This window comes from Manis pentadactyla, chromosome 10, assembly GCF_030020395.1.
Source record: "Manis pentadactyla isolate mManPen7 chromosome 10, mManPen7.hap1, whole genome shotgun sequence".
Taxonomy (NCBI): Eukaryota; Metazoa; Chordata; class Mammalia; order Pholidota; family Manidae; genus Manis; species Manis pentadactyla.
The window spans coordinates 127,191,657-127,207,281 of record NC_080028.1 but is presented as its reverse complement, the minus strand read 5'-3'; the positions used below and the strand labels follow the sequence as shown (position 1 = coordinate 127,207,281).

The 15,625-nt window shown below is 49.5% G+C and overlaps 1 protein-coding gene across 2 annotated transcripts in view; it reads right to left on the bottom strand.

Annotated features, from left to right (window-relative positions):
* Window positions 1–126: 126 nt before the first annotated feature.
* The window catches only part of UBN1 (ubinuclein 1), a 33,136-nt gene continuing 17,637 nt past the window's right edge, over window positions 127–15,625 (bottom strand). The window contains exons 9-18 of one of the 2 annotated variants that reach the window (XM_036920511.2): window positions 14,585–14,714; window positions 14,311–14,429; window positions 13,971–14,099; window positions 13,697–13,843; window positions 8,244–8,294; window positions 8,103–8,145; window positions 5,739–6,953; window positions 4,481–4,724; window positions 4,121–4,210; window positions 127–2,232 (exon numbers count right to left, since the gene is read on the bottom strand). In XM_036920511.2, the coding sequence (XP_036776406.2) occupies window positions 2,183–2,232; window positions 4,121–4,210; window positions 4,481–4,724; window positions 5,739–6,953; window positions 8,103–8,145; window positions 8,244–8,294; window positions 13,697–13,843; window positions 13,971–14,099; window positions 14,311–14,429; window positions 14,585–14,714 (2,218 nt within the window). In that variant the 3' untranslated portion in view covers window positions 127–2,182. The remainder of the gene's footprint in view (window positions 2,233–4,120; window positions 4,211–4,480; window positions 4,725–5,738; window positions 6,954–8,102; window positions 8,146–8,243; window positions 8,295–13,696; window positions 13,844–13,970; window positions 14,100–14,310; window positions 14,430–14,584; window positions 14,715–15,625) is intronic. The other variant, XM_057487728.1, reaches the window with a different exon arrangement.

Sequence of the window (15,625 nt, the reverse complement as noted above, 5' to 3'; positions counted from 1 at the left end):
AGCATGAGAAGCCTAGCTCCCCCACTCGGCTTTCAGCCAAAATGGATATTCCATATATACCAACTCCTACAGGGTGAAGAATTATTTGCAAATATGGTAAAAAAAGGAAACAATGAGAAACAATGATTTGGAAACCTTGAAACAATTTATTGAGTTGCTTTATACAAGATTAACAATTTCCACACCACTCCTAATACCAACATAGTTGCTGCACCAAAGCCACAGCCCCTCTCACACCCAAGAAATGGCCGTGCCGGGGACAGCCCTGCAGCCCCCGGCCCCAGAGCCGCTCTGCCCAGCTGCGGCTGGGAGAGCCACTCACTCTTCCTTCACCACAAATAAAGCATAAACAAAAAGAAATCTCAAACTCCCCATCAAAGAAACGTTTCCCTGAGGCAAGAGGCATCACTAGATTCCTAAAAATGAGGCTGTTTTGCTCCAGCTGCACACTCAATGGTCTGGGGCGGGGAGCATGGCAGGGGGGAGGGACCCGCGTGTCCTCAGGCAGAGGAGCCTGGAGTTCCCGCGACCTGTGCTCACGGGTGGCCTCTGAGGCTCTGAGCTCAGCAATACAAATCTCTTCTTTGGCTCTTTTGCTACTACCTACAACTATTCTGTAAACAAACTGGAAACCCAAGTTGAAAAAAAAATTGATGTAATGAAGGGATAAAGAATCCATTTAGCCCAATGTGACTCATGTTGATTCTTACATTTGAAGGGAAAAGAAAAAAAAGCAGAGGCCTGGCGGGAGGGCTGGCAGAGGTCGGGAACCTGGGCACACTTCTGCGTGACCCGTGAGTCACTGAGCACTGTGCCCTGGACGTTGGGACCGAAAGAGCTGCCATGCGGGGTACATTCTGAGGAGGCTGTTTACTCTCAACACCTCTGGAATCACTTAGTTCACACCCGCCTGTGGCAGACGCCACGGGACAGGCGAGTGCCCTCAAAAGCTTCGTGAAGCAGCCACTGGCTGGGTGAGGACAGCACGGTGACCTGGGGGCTGCAGACAGCTGTCCCAGTCTGTCTCTGAAGCCTTCCCCAGGCATGTTGCCCTTAGGCTGATGCACAGCCCTGCTGCCTGGAGGGCCTGGGCCTTGAAGGCCTGTCTCTGCACGGCAGACGCTTCACAGAGGCCAGCTCCTGCAGCTCTGCCTGAGAACGGGTTCTGAATATGACAAACCGGAACGTCTGCGACTCGCAGCCCCTCGTGTCCTCGGCCCACAAAGAAATGAAGGGCTTTGGGACCCAGCAGTCCACCTGTATGAGCTCTGGAAAAACAAGATAGGGGCCCTGGCGGAACTGGGACCTGGGATTCGGAGGCCCAAATGACCTCCAAGTGAGGACAGCTCAGATTGTGTGTAACTGTAAAAACTCAAACTGGCGATGTCTTAAAATACAGACGTATCGTTAAAAAAGGTCTTCAACTGACATCCACTCAAGGGACTAAATGGATGTGTCTAATTCTGTTCCACCGGAAAGGCACTGGAATTCTGTCTTCCTATAATATGACATGCAAAGAACAGTCCCATTCTATCCAATGCATTGAATGGCAATGATGATCACTGAGCCCAAAGTGTCTAAAAATCCTGTCACAGCTGTTGAATCTACAAAGGTCTCATCTCTAAAGGACCTTCACGGTCATGTTCCGTGGAGAAACCGGCTCCCACGCTGAGCACATGTCGGCTGTTCTTTCTTTCAAGGAGACAAGGTACATCCCCCAGCTGTGCGTGGGCCTGGGTTTTGTCCTGCCGAGCACACAGCCTGAGGATGGGGCCACCCGGGGACCCCGCTGTGGTCAGAAGGTGCCCCTGACAGGAGGGCGCTGTGAGGTACTCTGACCAAATGCCAGGGCTCAGACAGATTTCAGATACAGGTACGCCAACCGCTCTGCCCCAGAGCTTCGTATACGACCCGGCATGCTGCCCAGCCTAGAGCTGCCCCCGACGGTTGTCCACGACAGCTGCAGAAGTCTGGGGCACCAGGCCAGTCGTTGCCTTGTGAAGCCTGGGACTGCGCCCCTCACTGAAGGCACATCACAGGTACCAAGAGATGTTCTACTCAGCACGCACGCCTTCTCCAGAAGAAAGCCAACCAGCAGGAAGAGCAGAGTTATCCAATTTCTGAGACCTACTCGTTCAGGTTCCACCCAGACCCAAGTGAGTTGGGCCTTCCTCTGAAGAGGTCACAATTTCCGTGGTACGCCGGGCCCTTTCCCGTGACTTCGAGGAGCATCTGAAAGGAATAAGCACAGAGAGCACAAGTCTTTCAGGGTCTCTGGTTTCCTTACGACAGCAGCAAACTCAATGGGATCCCTCAGGAAAGAGCAAAAGCCTGTAAGCTGAGCATGTGGAGGCTCAGGCGAGCCGGAAACACGTGACAGAGGCCAGCGTGTTCCCACTTGTGCCCTGCAGGTCACCGAGCGCTCAGTTCACAGAATGGCGACTGTTCTGCAGCTTGGCTTATAGGCACCCGGCCGGCAGGCTGCGGCTCCGTGGGGAGGCCTGAACTCAAGCAGCAACGAGCATTCTGGTCCCTGACACTAAAGACCCCAGGTTCTGTGAAAACATGGCCCAAAGGCACTAGCATTCTGACTCCACACAGAAAAGGAGGCAGAACAGAGCAGGTGGCGTGGCTGAAATGGACACACAGCTTTTCACTGCAACCCCTCGGTGTAATCCTAGAACCTGAAGGCCGTCCAAAGGAGAGAGGAAAAATCTACTCGAACAGCCTGTCTTAGCGTCGCTGCTTTTCTGATAGCCTTCAATACCCAGGAGATAAACGGGAAAGAAATGGAACAAGAAAGTACTGTCCCTTTTTTTGCTGAAAATACCAGGCCAACAGTCGGCTTCCGGTGACTCTTCGGCTCTGTTGCTGTTCGAAAGAGTGACACCCCCGAAAGCCAGCCGAGGCGGCGAGAGCCGCACCTCACTGCTCTGACCCCTACGTCATATTCTCAAGCGCAGCAGCAGCCCCAAGTGTGGAGCAGGTCCGCTGTGTCTGCTGTCTCTCCGGAGGAAAATGGGGTGACTGCCAATATAGACTGAGCCCCTCAGCTTCTTTCTCTGAAGAAGCAGAATTTCATCTTGGAAATTTACAATCAATTGCACCCAGATGGCTGCAGGCATTACCTATGAATTCATGCACCTCAGGACACAGGAGGCAGACACAGAGCCGGGCAGCATGGGGCCAATGCTCTCAGGCTGGCAGGTCGCGGGCACGCCAGAGGGCAGCTCCCCAGCACACTTCCTCCCAGCACCAGCCCACCAGGGCCACCCAGACTCAGCTTCCTGAAGAATGGCTCTCCACTGACCAGGGTGGCCCCCTGGTCATTTCTGGGGAAGGTCCAGAGGAGCAAGGAGAGCAGAGAGCCGAGACCAAGGTCCCACGAGGCCTCACACCAGCATCCCACTAGGTGGGCCTCCAAATCAGGGCCCAGGAAGGGCAAAGCGACCTGCTTACTCCTTGGGTGCCAGCCCAGGCACCTGCGCCCTTCTCACACCCGAGAGCCTACGGCCTCTGCGGGGCTCTTTCTGAAGCCACTGCTGCCTGGAGAGCAGGAAGAGAAGAAAGGGAGCGCTGCTTCCACATCTGAGCCGACCTGGAAGCGCTCCTCTCCCAGACACGGGCTGACTGCAAGGGTCCCGCCTGCAACCTTACCACTCAACCCTCGCCACTACTTGGGTGCCCCTCGCGCTGTCATCTTAGCATCCTGCTTCTGGTGCTGCCAGTGCAGGCAGCAGCTAGGACTGAAAGGCCATGTAGGGCCCCAACCAGTCCTTAGGGAACTTGCATGTCACCTGCCTGGTTTTTTCTAATTAAACAGGAAAAGCTGAGCAAAGGTTTGGGAGCTCCTCTGCCTGGAATACAGACCAAGACTTCCTGTGATCTGGCTGACCCAGGCGGTGCTGGGTGGGGAGCAGGGAAATCTCAAAGCAGAAGCCTGCGTCGCGCTCTCTGAGCACCTGCAGAGCGAGAGCCTGAGCCTCGAAGGACAAACCAAGACAACACAGTGACAACGAGGCGACGGGACTGAGATTCTCAGCAGCAGACAAGGCATCTTAACGGGTGGAGAGGGGAATGGCACACAGTGTGTGCAGCACTCTGTCCACCGGGCAATTACCTGGCAGACTCTGCGGGACGTGGGTAGCCGTGGCAGCGCGTGGGAGAGGCGCTGCATGGGGCGGGCTGGAGTGCAAGCCAGCCAGAAGACCTGAGAGGAGACAGGAGGGAGAAGAACAAACACACGCACTGAAGACAGGCATGGCGCGGCGGCCTCGGCAGTCGGGAGCCCCAGAGAACCTACCGGGCTGGCTCCGGGTGGAGACCCCCAGGGGAGGGCTCAGCGTATTCCCACGAGAGCTGCCTATGGTCACACCAGATGACACGGTAAGCCAACACATGACAGCAGAACGTGCGGTCACAGCAGAGGTAGCAGGGAGCCTGCTGTGCCTCCAGCGGGTGGTGCGGGCGAGGCACTTACTGTGGCCGAGGCCGTGGTGGAACGTCCCGGGAGCAGGGCCCGTGACGATGGCATCCTTGGAGACCCCTGCTTTGGCGGGGGAGTCGGTGCTAAAGGAGAGCACGTGGAGAGGAAACGGGGAGATGATCCCCAGGGAGCTGGAGTTCATGGCCCCGGGCAGCTTTGAGCTGCCGGCCTTGTAGGATGAAGACAGCAGGTGTAAGGGTGAGGAGCTGGTCAGCAGCACAGCCCCACTGGTTCCTTTCTGGGGAGGAAGCACACCTGGGTCAGAACTCCAGCCCCATCCACAGCTCCCCCACAAACCAAAGCCGGGGGCCCGCAGGTGGGGACGCACACACGTCCACTGCCCCTAAGAGAGCACCTCCTACCCTGAGCCCCAAAGGAAGGAGTGGCCTGACCCAGCGCAGCTCCCGGGACAGGGCTCACCTCACAGAGCCGGGTATTAAGTGTGTCCCCTTTGGAGGAAGAGAAGCAAGAGCGTTGTACACAGACAGCCACAGATGCAGGTACAGACGGATGTGCATATGTGTATATTCATACACATAAAACACATATTTATACATAGTGATCTGTTTTTTGGAAAAAACCTGGAAACTAAGGAACCTAGTTACCTTGCAGGGATGGTAGGAGCAGGGCAGAGGCAAGTTGAGACCTTGCTGAACAAACCTTTCTGTGGTTTTGTCTTTGCAAACAGTTGTTTACATAGTGCAAAAATGAAGAAAAAAGAAAAGCTCCATTTTCCCCAACCCGCACCCCAACTACCTGTAGTTACCCACAGGCCGCTTCACTAACCACGGACTCTGTCAAACTGCCTTTCTGACCCGCAGAGTCCTTCAAAGCCCCATCAGAGGAACTACTCTTAGAAGTTACCGACCTTCCTGGGGCATGAACATCTCCCCCAAACTAATGATCTGACCAGTAACTCCACTTTCATTGACTTGTTTGGATAGATAGACGTGTAAGAGGCCACGAAAAGGGAAGTTTTGTGGCTCGTCTGTGCTGCCAGGTTCACAGCCTCCCTGCACACATGGTGCTGACCAGTCCTTTCCACATACTCATCCTCCTAAGGAGAACTTTTGGGCTCCCCTGGGACTCCTGCCACTAGAAAAGAAAACAGGAAGCCCCGTCCTCCTTCCAGCTTCAGGGCTCACTGTTCCTACCTGACCTTCAGTGCCAGACCTCACTCTCCGACCAGGGAGGGCAAGCGGCCCTGTCCTCAAGACCCCTGAGGGGTGGGCGGCTGTGCCGGGGCACTCACGGGCAAGGAGGCAGGCGGCGGCGTGCTGCTGGCCGTGCTGGGCTTCAGGGAGGAGGTCAGTAACTTTGCGACTCCCTGGGTCCCACCACTGGAATCTCCATTTGGGCCACCTGGAGGGGCCACCAGGGTCAGCTTCTGGGAAACAGGTGGTTTTTTCACTGTGGAACCCGGGATGGGTCGGCCGGCGGACTGCCCTGTGGCGGGAGGCTGTCCCCCAGGGAGCAGGGCCCCAGAGGAAGAGCTCTGCACCGGTGTTCCTCCGGAGGAAGAACTGCCGGAAGAAACCCCGTGTCTGGAGACAGAGCCGGCGAAGGGACTCTTGTAATGCGGCCCTGAAGAGCTGGCTGAGTGCTGTTTTGCTGGATGGCTCAGGGCAGCGGATGATGAGGCTGGGGTCTTATGAGAGCTGCTGCCGGAGGCTGGTGTGCCTCCGGAAGAGGCTGGTGTGGCGGGATGGAAGCTCTGGCCTTTGGTCGCTGTCTTCACGAGCTGGAGGAGGGAACGATGACACTGTGGGGAGGAAGGCTTCGCACCCTGGAGCTTACTGATGAATGGAGCCGGAGCAGGGAAGCTCTTCTGCTGCTGGGTGCCCACATGAAAGACCTTGACCTGGGGGCCAGGCCCGGGAGCCGCTGCCTGGGGTGTGTGAGCTGTCCGTGGCAGGCCGTGGTGCTTTGCTTTGGACGGGTGCACGTCTGGCAGGCCCTTGCTGAGGGCAGCTGGATAGGACAGCTCTTTGTAGCCAGAGCTCTCAGGTTTTTTCTCCTGAGAGGCCTGCCCCAGTGCCAGAGCTTGTTCAGCCAGAAAATTGAGGGGTGACTGCAGAGAGCTGGAGGGTTGGGGAGCAGACGGGCTGGGCTTTGGGAAGTTCCTTTTCTCTTCCGCACATAGAACACCTACGCCTTTCTCTGCAGGGGCCGCTGAGGGTGCAGCCAGTGTGAACTCAGAGCCTCCACTTGCTCTGCTGTTCAGGGCAGCCAGGTCCTTGGATACGGTCTCCAATGAGGAGGCCGAGTGGCGGATCAAGTCTCCATTCAACGCGTCCTCCAGGTTGATGGGAGCAGGATTAGCAAGGCCAGATGTGTGGGATGAGAGCTCCCTGTTAAGAACCCCAGTGCTCAGACCTCCTCCAGGGTGTTCTGAAGGCAAAGCCACGGGGACACCAGTCTGGCCTGATGGCACGGAAACCTTTTTATCAGGCTTAGTAGATGACTCCTAAAGGAAAGCAGAAATGCTGATGTTTAGAGTCCAGAGATGACGACACTGGCCCTGCTGTGAGGATGCAAGCGTGAGAATACCACGAGGCCCAAAGCACCGGGCCTTCCTGTGCAGTCACAAAACAAGGGAGGCAGAGAGCAGGGGCCACGCCAGCTTGGACTTGAAAGTGCTGCAACCCCATCACCTTCTGGCACATGTCCGGCTGCCTGCGGCTGCCCTTCCCCAAGCATGCTCTGTTGCTAAGTACACATACACACACAGGGACACTCTTCTGTTTCTGACAAAGTACAAAGAAGCGTCTCGAGCAAAGAGACACTATCGGCCTCATACTGCCTGGGAGTGCTCCTAGCTGCAAGCAGAAGATGACACGTGGCATGAGAAGGGCCCTCCTTAGCTTTCTTGTTCTCCTTGGTTTTCTCTAACATCTGTCTCTTCAGTTGAGCTTGAGAGGGAAGTCCTTTCGGGGGGCTGTCTCACCCTGCCTGCCTGCCTGCATGCTCAACGCAGTGTGTCTCAGACGTCGCAGGAGCTCAGCGGGCACTCACACCGTCTGCACAACTCATGCGCGTGAACTGTTTAGGTACAGTCACAGGCACTATAAAACCTCAGGAACTGGTAAAAATTTGGGGAAAATAGCCATTTTTACTACACTGAGAGGTTTCTGCAATGACTAAGATGATGTTCACATCTTTGTTCTTCAATCACTATCCCTCCCCTTCTGCCAGGTAAGCTCAACAGAGCCGCCTGTCTTTTCCGTTGTAGCTCTAGGCTAACCTGCATCTGGCTGTAAGTGCGTTCTTCCCTCAACAGATCCTTATCACAGAGTGACCTTCACATGTGCAGGGGCTCTTCACTCCTCAGAGGTCTTGGGCTGACTTCTTACAATCCCACAACACGCTGGGCACTGGCCAGGTGGGTGCTGCTTCCTAGAACTGAGGCCGGAGGGCACTGAGGGGCCTGGGTCAGGTCTCTGCCCTGCCAAGCCCAGGTTCCTACAGTGGCCAGGCTGCCTCTTGGAACCTCGAGAGTGCCATCCTTAAAAGCTGTCCCCCAGGCCAGCGAAATTCAACAAGCTGCCCCCAGAGGCTTCAGGATTATGACTGGAGAGAGACAACGGATGGCAGTGACCCAAACAGGCTGACTCACCTTCACCTTGATTTTGGAAGCGGCCACTACTTTCTTCTTGGCCCTGTTCAGAGGAATGAACACAGAGAAGGCTTAGCAGAGACCCATGAAGGGGACAAAAATGACAGTAGTCCTGAGGAGTGAAAACACTGAGACACTCACAGGATTGACGTCAGGTGCCCATGGCCTCGTCTGCTCTCCTTAAACAGAGTCCTGAAACAGAGAACACTGGGCGGTCTGCGGAAGCCCCTAGGGCAGGGGCTCTGCAGCGACAGCCTCCCCACCACCCCTGGCGCTCACTAAATGGCAGTGGGCTGGGGAGCAGAATTCCTCACAGGAGGACCGAAAGCGGCTGAACTGGCCGCCCGAAAGCCAAGAGTCTAGGACTACCCAGAAAAAGCTACCGCTCTGGCCCAGACCTCGCACAGGGATGTCCCCGGAAAGGCAGGAATGCCCTCCTTCTCCTTCCTTATTGCTTGTTCTCAGCCTCTCCAAGAGCAAAATGTGGGGTGACCCACAGTGTGTCTTTCTCCAGAGAAACTCAACATTGTCTTTATATCCCTCCCTAAATACCTCCAAGAGTCCAATTTGTAAGGAGAGAAGACCAATTCCACTCAAAGAAGGGACACCGAGACAAGAAAAATCTATGATTTGGTTTCTAGGAAAATGGTGGAGTATGAAGCCAGGAATGGTCTCCCTATCTGGACAACAACTGCATTGGCAGAATCTATGGGATGGGACTATTTTGGAACTCCAGAATCTGTTGAAGGCTTCCCACCTCCAGGGGGAGACTTAGAGGGATAAATTTTGGTTTATTTCAGTCAACTTCAGCTCTGAGCACAGCAGCAGCTACCCAGCCCTCAGCCCCCCAGCAGGCAGCTGGGCCTGTCCCCAGCACGGCTTGTGGGAAGTAGGACGGGCAAAAGGGACCCTGTCCTCCAGGAATCCAGAATATCTATCTGCTCTGACGGCTGCTGCTGCGTCTCATCACAGAGGTGCAGACAAAGAGGCGGGCAGCGTGGTGGTTCCCCTTCCCTCTGGCTGAAGTGAATCCAGGGGATTTGAGGAGCCTGTGCCCTTTTTCCCATTCATTTTTCACTTTTCCCCTTTGAGGAGGCAGATTAAATGCTAGAACATTCAAAAACAGCTGTGTATATGGGAAAAATTAGAATGTGACTGCATGTGCCCAAGGAAGGGCTCAGAAAAGACCTAAGAAGACATAACGTTTTTTAAGATCTCAGGCTGATCTTCAGCATAGAGATAGCCCACACATTCAAAAAACCAAAAACAACAAACAAAACAATAACCAAAAACAAGCAAACCCTGGGGAAGGGGAAGAATGTGACTTTCAGAGATACCACATTATTAGACTAAAATGTCTAGTGTTCAACCAAAAAGCACAAGGAATAAGACAATGCAGGAAAATATGGCCCATTCAAAGAAAAAATACAGAAACCGTCCCTGAATAAGAACTGGTGGCAGATGCACCAGCTGTCTTAAAGATGCTCCAACTAAAGCAAAATGTGGAGAAAGTCAAGAAAACAATGTGTGAAAAAATGGAAAAATCAACAGAGGGAAAATCTAGAAAGCAATCAAAAAAATTCTGGAGCTGAAAAGTACAACAATTGAAAAGAAAAATGCATCAGAGAGACTCAAAGGCAGATCTGAGCAGGCAGAAGAGAGAATCAGCAAACCTGAAGACAGGACAGTGGAATTATTGAGTGTGAGGAACAAAGGAAAAAGACTGAAGAAAAGTGAAGCTGTGGGAACCATCAAGTGGACCGACATATGTACCGTATGCCATGGAAGTCCAAGAAGAAAAAGGCAGAGAAAGCAGTGGAAGAATAATATTAAAAACTCCCCAAATTTGATGAAAGGCATGAATTTAAACATTCAAAAAACTCAATGAACTCCAAGATGAATTCAGAGAGACCCACATTAAGACTCATTATAATCAATCTTTCCAAGACAAAGACAAAGAGATAATCTTGAAAGCAGCAAAAGGGAGGCAAATTGTCAAATACCAGGGATCTTCAATAAAATTATCAGATTTCTCATCAGAAATTTTGGAGGCAAAAAGGCAGTAAGCGGATATATTCAAAATGCTAAAAGAAAAAACTGCCAACCAAAGATCCTGTATCTGGCAAAACTGCCCTTCAAGAGGGAGGGAGAAATTAAAGAAATTCCCAGATAAACAAAAGCTGAAGGAGATGGTGACAACCTAACCTGCCCTGCAAAAAATGCTCAAGGAAGTCCTACAAGGTGAAGCGAAAGACACCAGACAGTAACACAAAGCCATATGGGGAAATAGAGACCTCAGAAAGGTAAATATATGGGCAATTACAAAAGCTAGTAGTAGTATAACCATGGCTTTTAACACATGATTTAAGAGACTAATATATTTAAACTAAGGGAAAAAAATTATTAGTGCAGAAATACTGCAGCTTTGGTTTATAACTCCCAGTCTTGTTTTCTACAGAATTTAAAAGACTAATACATTTTTAAAAAATATTATTTTATGTTTTTTGGAGCAAAAAATGTATTAAAATGTAATTCTGTAACAACCTAAAGGGGTGGAACAGAGCAGTAAGGGAGCAGAGTTTTTATGTATTATTGAACTTACAGAAGACCCTTATCAGTAATTACATTAAATATAAGTGGATTAAACTCCCCAATCAAAAGGCAGAGATGAGCAGAATGGATAAAAACATACGATCCAAATATATGCTGTCTACAGGGGTCTCACTAGAGATCCACAGACAAAAACAGGTTGAAAAGTAGAAGGATAGAAAAATATATTCCATGCAAATAGTAATCAAAAGAGAGCAGGGGTGCCTATACTAGTATCAGACAAAACAGAGTTAAATCAAGAAAGGGTAAAGGAGACAAAGGAGGATATTATATTATTAATAAAAGGTTAAATACAGCAAGAAGATGTAACAATTATAAACATTCCTGCACCTGATAGACCATCAAAATATACGAAGCAAAAATGGACAGAATTGAAGGGAGAAACAGTTCTACAACAATAGAGGAAGAATTCAATACCCCAGTCTCAATAATGGCTAGAACAACTAGACAGAAGACAAGGGAATGGAAGACTTAACACAATAAACCAACTAGATCTAACAGACATATACAGAACATGCTACCCAATAGCAGAGTAGTCTTGAGTACACAGGGCACAATTCACAGGACAGACCATGTGTTAGGCCACAGATCAAGACTCAATATATCTTAAACGAGAGATATCACACAAAGTATGTTCCAAAACCACAACAGGATGAAGTTAGGAAAACTGGAAAATTCACAAAATTGTGGAAATTAACATACTTTTAGATAATGAATCAAAGAAGAGATCACAAAAGAAATTAGAAAATACTTAAGAGAAATGAAAATGAAAAACACAACATATTAAAATTTATGGGACACAATGAAAGCAGTGACAAGGGGGAAATTGATAGCTATAAATATATTAAGAGGCAAGAAAGATCTCAAACCAACAACTAACTTTACAACAAAAAAGAACTAAACCTAAAACTAGCAGAAAGAAGGAAATACTAAAGGTAAGAGCAGAGATAAACAAAATAGAGAACAAACAATAGAGGAAACTCAATAAAATAAAAAACTAGCCTTCAGAAAGATCAACAAAATTGGCAAACCTTTAGCTAGATGGATTAAGAAAAAAGGAGAGGAGATTCAAATTGTCAAAATCAGAAAGAAAGTGGGGACACTACTACCCGCCCTATAGAAATAAAAAGGATTACAAAAAATGGTAAGAACAATGGAATGCCAACAAATTGGATGACCTAATGGAAATGTACAAATCCATAGAAACACAAAACCTATGAAGACCAGATCACAAAGAAATAGAAAAATCTGAATAGACCTATAACCAGTAAGGAGACTGCATCAATTATTATCAAAATTCCCCCCCCAAAAATCCTTCGACCTGATGTCTTCACTGGTGAATCCTACCAAACATTTAAAGAACACCAATCCCTCTCACACTTTTCCCAAAACTGAGGAAAAGCAAATACTCCCAAGTTCATTCTATGAGGCCAGCATTACCCAGCTACAAAGCCACTACAAGCAAACCTCCAACCAATATCCCTTATGAACATTAATGCAAAAACTCTACAGAATTTTAGCATGCAGAATTCAGCATAATAAAAGGATTATAGATCATGACAAAGTATTCCTGGAATGCAAGGATGGCTCAACATAACAAAAATCAGTCAGTGCAACATGCCAAATCAACAGAATGGAGGGAAAAAAAGATGATCATCTCAGTTCATGCAGAAAAAAACATCTAACAAAATTCATCACCCTTTCAAGATAAAAACACTCAACAAACTACAATAGAAGGAAACTATTTCCACATGATAGGAGCCATATATGAAAAGCCTATTCAACATACTAGTGCAAGTTCTAGCCAAAGCAATTAGGCAAGTAAGAGAAACAAAAGGCATCCAAATTGGAAAGGAAGAAGTAAAATGCTATCTGCCAATAATCTAATCTCATATGTAAAAAACCTTAAAGATTAAAAAAAAAGTTTTAGATTTAATAGGTGAATTCAGCAAAATAGTAGGATATAGTCAACACAAAAATCAGTTGCATTTCTATTCATGAACAATGAACAATCTGAAAATTACAAAAATAATTCCACTCACAGTAGCATCAAAAAGAATGAAATACTAGGGAATTAATTTCACCAAGGACATAAGACACTTGTGCAATGAAAACTACAAAACATTACTGAAAGAAATTAAAGACATAAATGAATGGAAACACATCCCATGTTCATGGACTGGAAGACTTAATATTAAAATGTCAATACTACCCAAAGCAATCAACAGATTCAGTGCAATCCCTAGCAAAATAACTGACTTTTTAAAGCAGAAATAGAAAAGCCCATCCTAAAATTCATATGGACTCTTGAGATCCTAAATGGCCAAAACAATCTTGAAACAGAATAAAGGTGGAGACACATTTACTGGTTTCAGAAGTTACTACAAAGCTACAGTAATCCAAACAGTGTGGTACTGGCATAAAGGCAGACAAATAGACCAATGGAACAGAATAGAGCCCAGAAATAAACCCTCATATATATGGTCAAATGATTTTTGACAAGGGTGCCAAGACCATTCAGTGGGAGAAAGGACAGTCTTTTCAACAAATGGTGCTAAGAAAACTGAGTATACACATAGAACAGAATGAAGTTGGACACACAGCTAACACCAAATACAGAAATTGACTAAAAATGTATCAAGGACCTAAATTTAAGACAGAAGTCTGGTACTTGATTGACTCCAGTAAGTACTCAGCCCTGAGGGCAGCCTGAGGTGGGAAGAGCATGTAGCCAACTCTGAACTGAAATGGGACCAAGACTTACAAAGACAAAATCCCCTAAAAAATGTCCCTCTTCTAGGAAAGACTGACATCCCTCCACAGCAACCAGTACGCCCTCCAGTCACTCAGGTGAGATCAGAGTTGAGTCAATGAGACTGATTTCCTGAGAGAAGGGACCCAGTTAGTCGGCGCAGAAGCAGTACTCAAGGGTGTCTGTTCCTCGGTGCAGGAGTGCCCTCCCTCACCCTCAGCCTGGCCCTCACCTGGCCTGCATCCAGCCTTTGGGCCAGAGGGGTTTGACCTCAGCATCCAGAAAGGCCTTCACGTGGTCCTCCCAGGACTGGGCCCTGTGGTTCCTCTCCAGATCATAGCTCTCCAGTCTTATCTTCACCACGTGGCAGAGCAGCTCCCTGGGGAGTAGAGAGAGGTCAGGAACTTCAGACTCTCCCGGGAGCACCTCCCCAAGGCTTCAGTCACGTGCTTCACACACTAGCCTCACCAGCCCTCCAGTGAGGCAGGCTCCCAGTTTGGACACACCTGATTTCATCATTCCACTGGAACTTCTTCCGGGGTCCCATTATCCTCCTGCCCCCCTTTTCTTCATCTTCTTCCTCATCAGAACAAATCCGTTCTCTCTGCTCCTTGTCTTTCTCCTCTTCCAGCATCCTAAGGGGTGAATCGCATTAAACAGGACCCTAAGATCACCACCCAAGACAACTGCTCCCTCCCACCTCCTCCCCACACCCCCAGGACTTCTCAGATAAGAAGGTGAAAATGCTGAAGAAGAGCCAAGGGTGTCACTGGGAAAAATAAGTGATCTGAGACACAGAGAAGAGGCAAGAGGGTGATGCCACAGCAAGTGACGGCACACACTTACTTGGCAACCTTGGCTTGTGTGTGTGCCTGGCATTCATCTTGGTACTTGGCCATCTGCTCAGGCATCGCCCTGCCAATGGCTTCCTTAAGCTTCTGGAGAGGCTCCTTCATACGCCCCCCCTGCAGAGAGTAGCACGTACTGTAAGGTTTCCTGAGGACACACTACTGGAACGACTGTGCAGAGGCGGAGCAGCAGCAGCGGTGGCATCTGTGAGGACTCCGCTGCCCCCTCTGTTGCACCCAGAGCCAAGGGGCTACACTCCAGTTTCACCCACCTGTTCATAGAGGTGAAGTTTCCTAGCACGTTTGACCAGCGTGTCCTTACTGCAGGGCAGGAGTGAAGCAAGGTAGGCATATACCCCGGAACGGACGTGGCCACTCAGCTCCCGAGTTTGCACCTCTATGCTGGAGAACAGAACAGAGCTATCAGTGGCCAGCAGCTCCCTGGAGCAGCTCTTGTCATTAGGTAACCAATCACGGAGAAGAAAGCTAGGAGCCGAGAGCAGGCCAAACCTTAACTCGTCGGTCGCACAATGTAACTGTAGTGACCAATGCAACAGATCTTCAGCAGTCGCCACACAAGAACTCCTAAACCTGATCAACTTGGCTAGGTAACACAGTCAAGGCCCTTAGGTGAAAGGCAAGACCAAGTCACAGGTAGTCAAGAAAACAGAGCCCTAAAGAAGCCCTGAAGTAACTAAACTTCATAAATGAAGAAAACATAAAAGCTTTCAAAATGGGAAATTATTGAGTTATTGGGGTTGAGAGGAGGTAATTCCCAGCATTGTTTCCTTTCTTCCCAGTTCCCAGTTCTATCCCTGATGAGGGCAGGGAAATCCTCACCCCTCCAGGGTCCCCGTCTGGATGAGCAGAACAATACTCAGTCCTGGGCGCTCTCTGTATTCGGTATGCCCCAAGCAGGCTTCTTTGACACAAATCTCTCATCTGTGCTGGCCCTCAGGTGCTCTCTACAGCCCTGGCTTCCTGACCCAAGGGGCCAATCCTGAACCTGGCCAGGCAAGGTCATTTGCTAGAATACTCCCAAGTCAACCGTTCTTACACATGAAAAATCCCCAGTTGTTGAGCAAGAAGCTTCCTCTGTTATGTAATGCAACTGCGAGAGAAGCTGACAGAACTGGAGGGCCAGAAGCAAAGCACCTGGTTTGGATTTATACATGTGGCTGTTTTGCTTTTAAGCCCAGTTAATACAGTGTGGTATCTCAGAGTTTCAGGTATCTGGAGGAGGGTTACCAGATGATGGACACTGGCCCTGGGAGCAGAAGTGAGAGCAAGAGAAAGACCAGGTATGCTGAGAA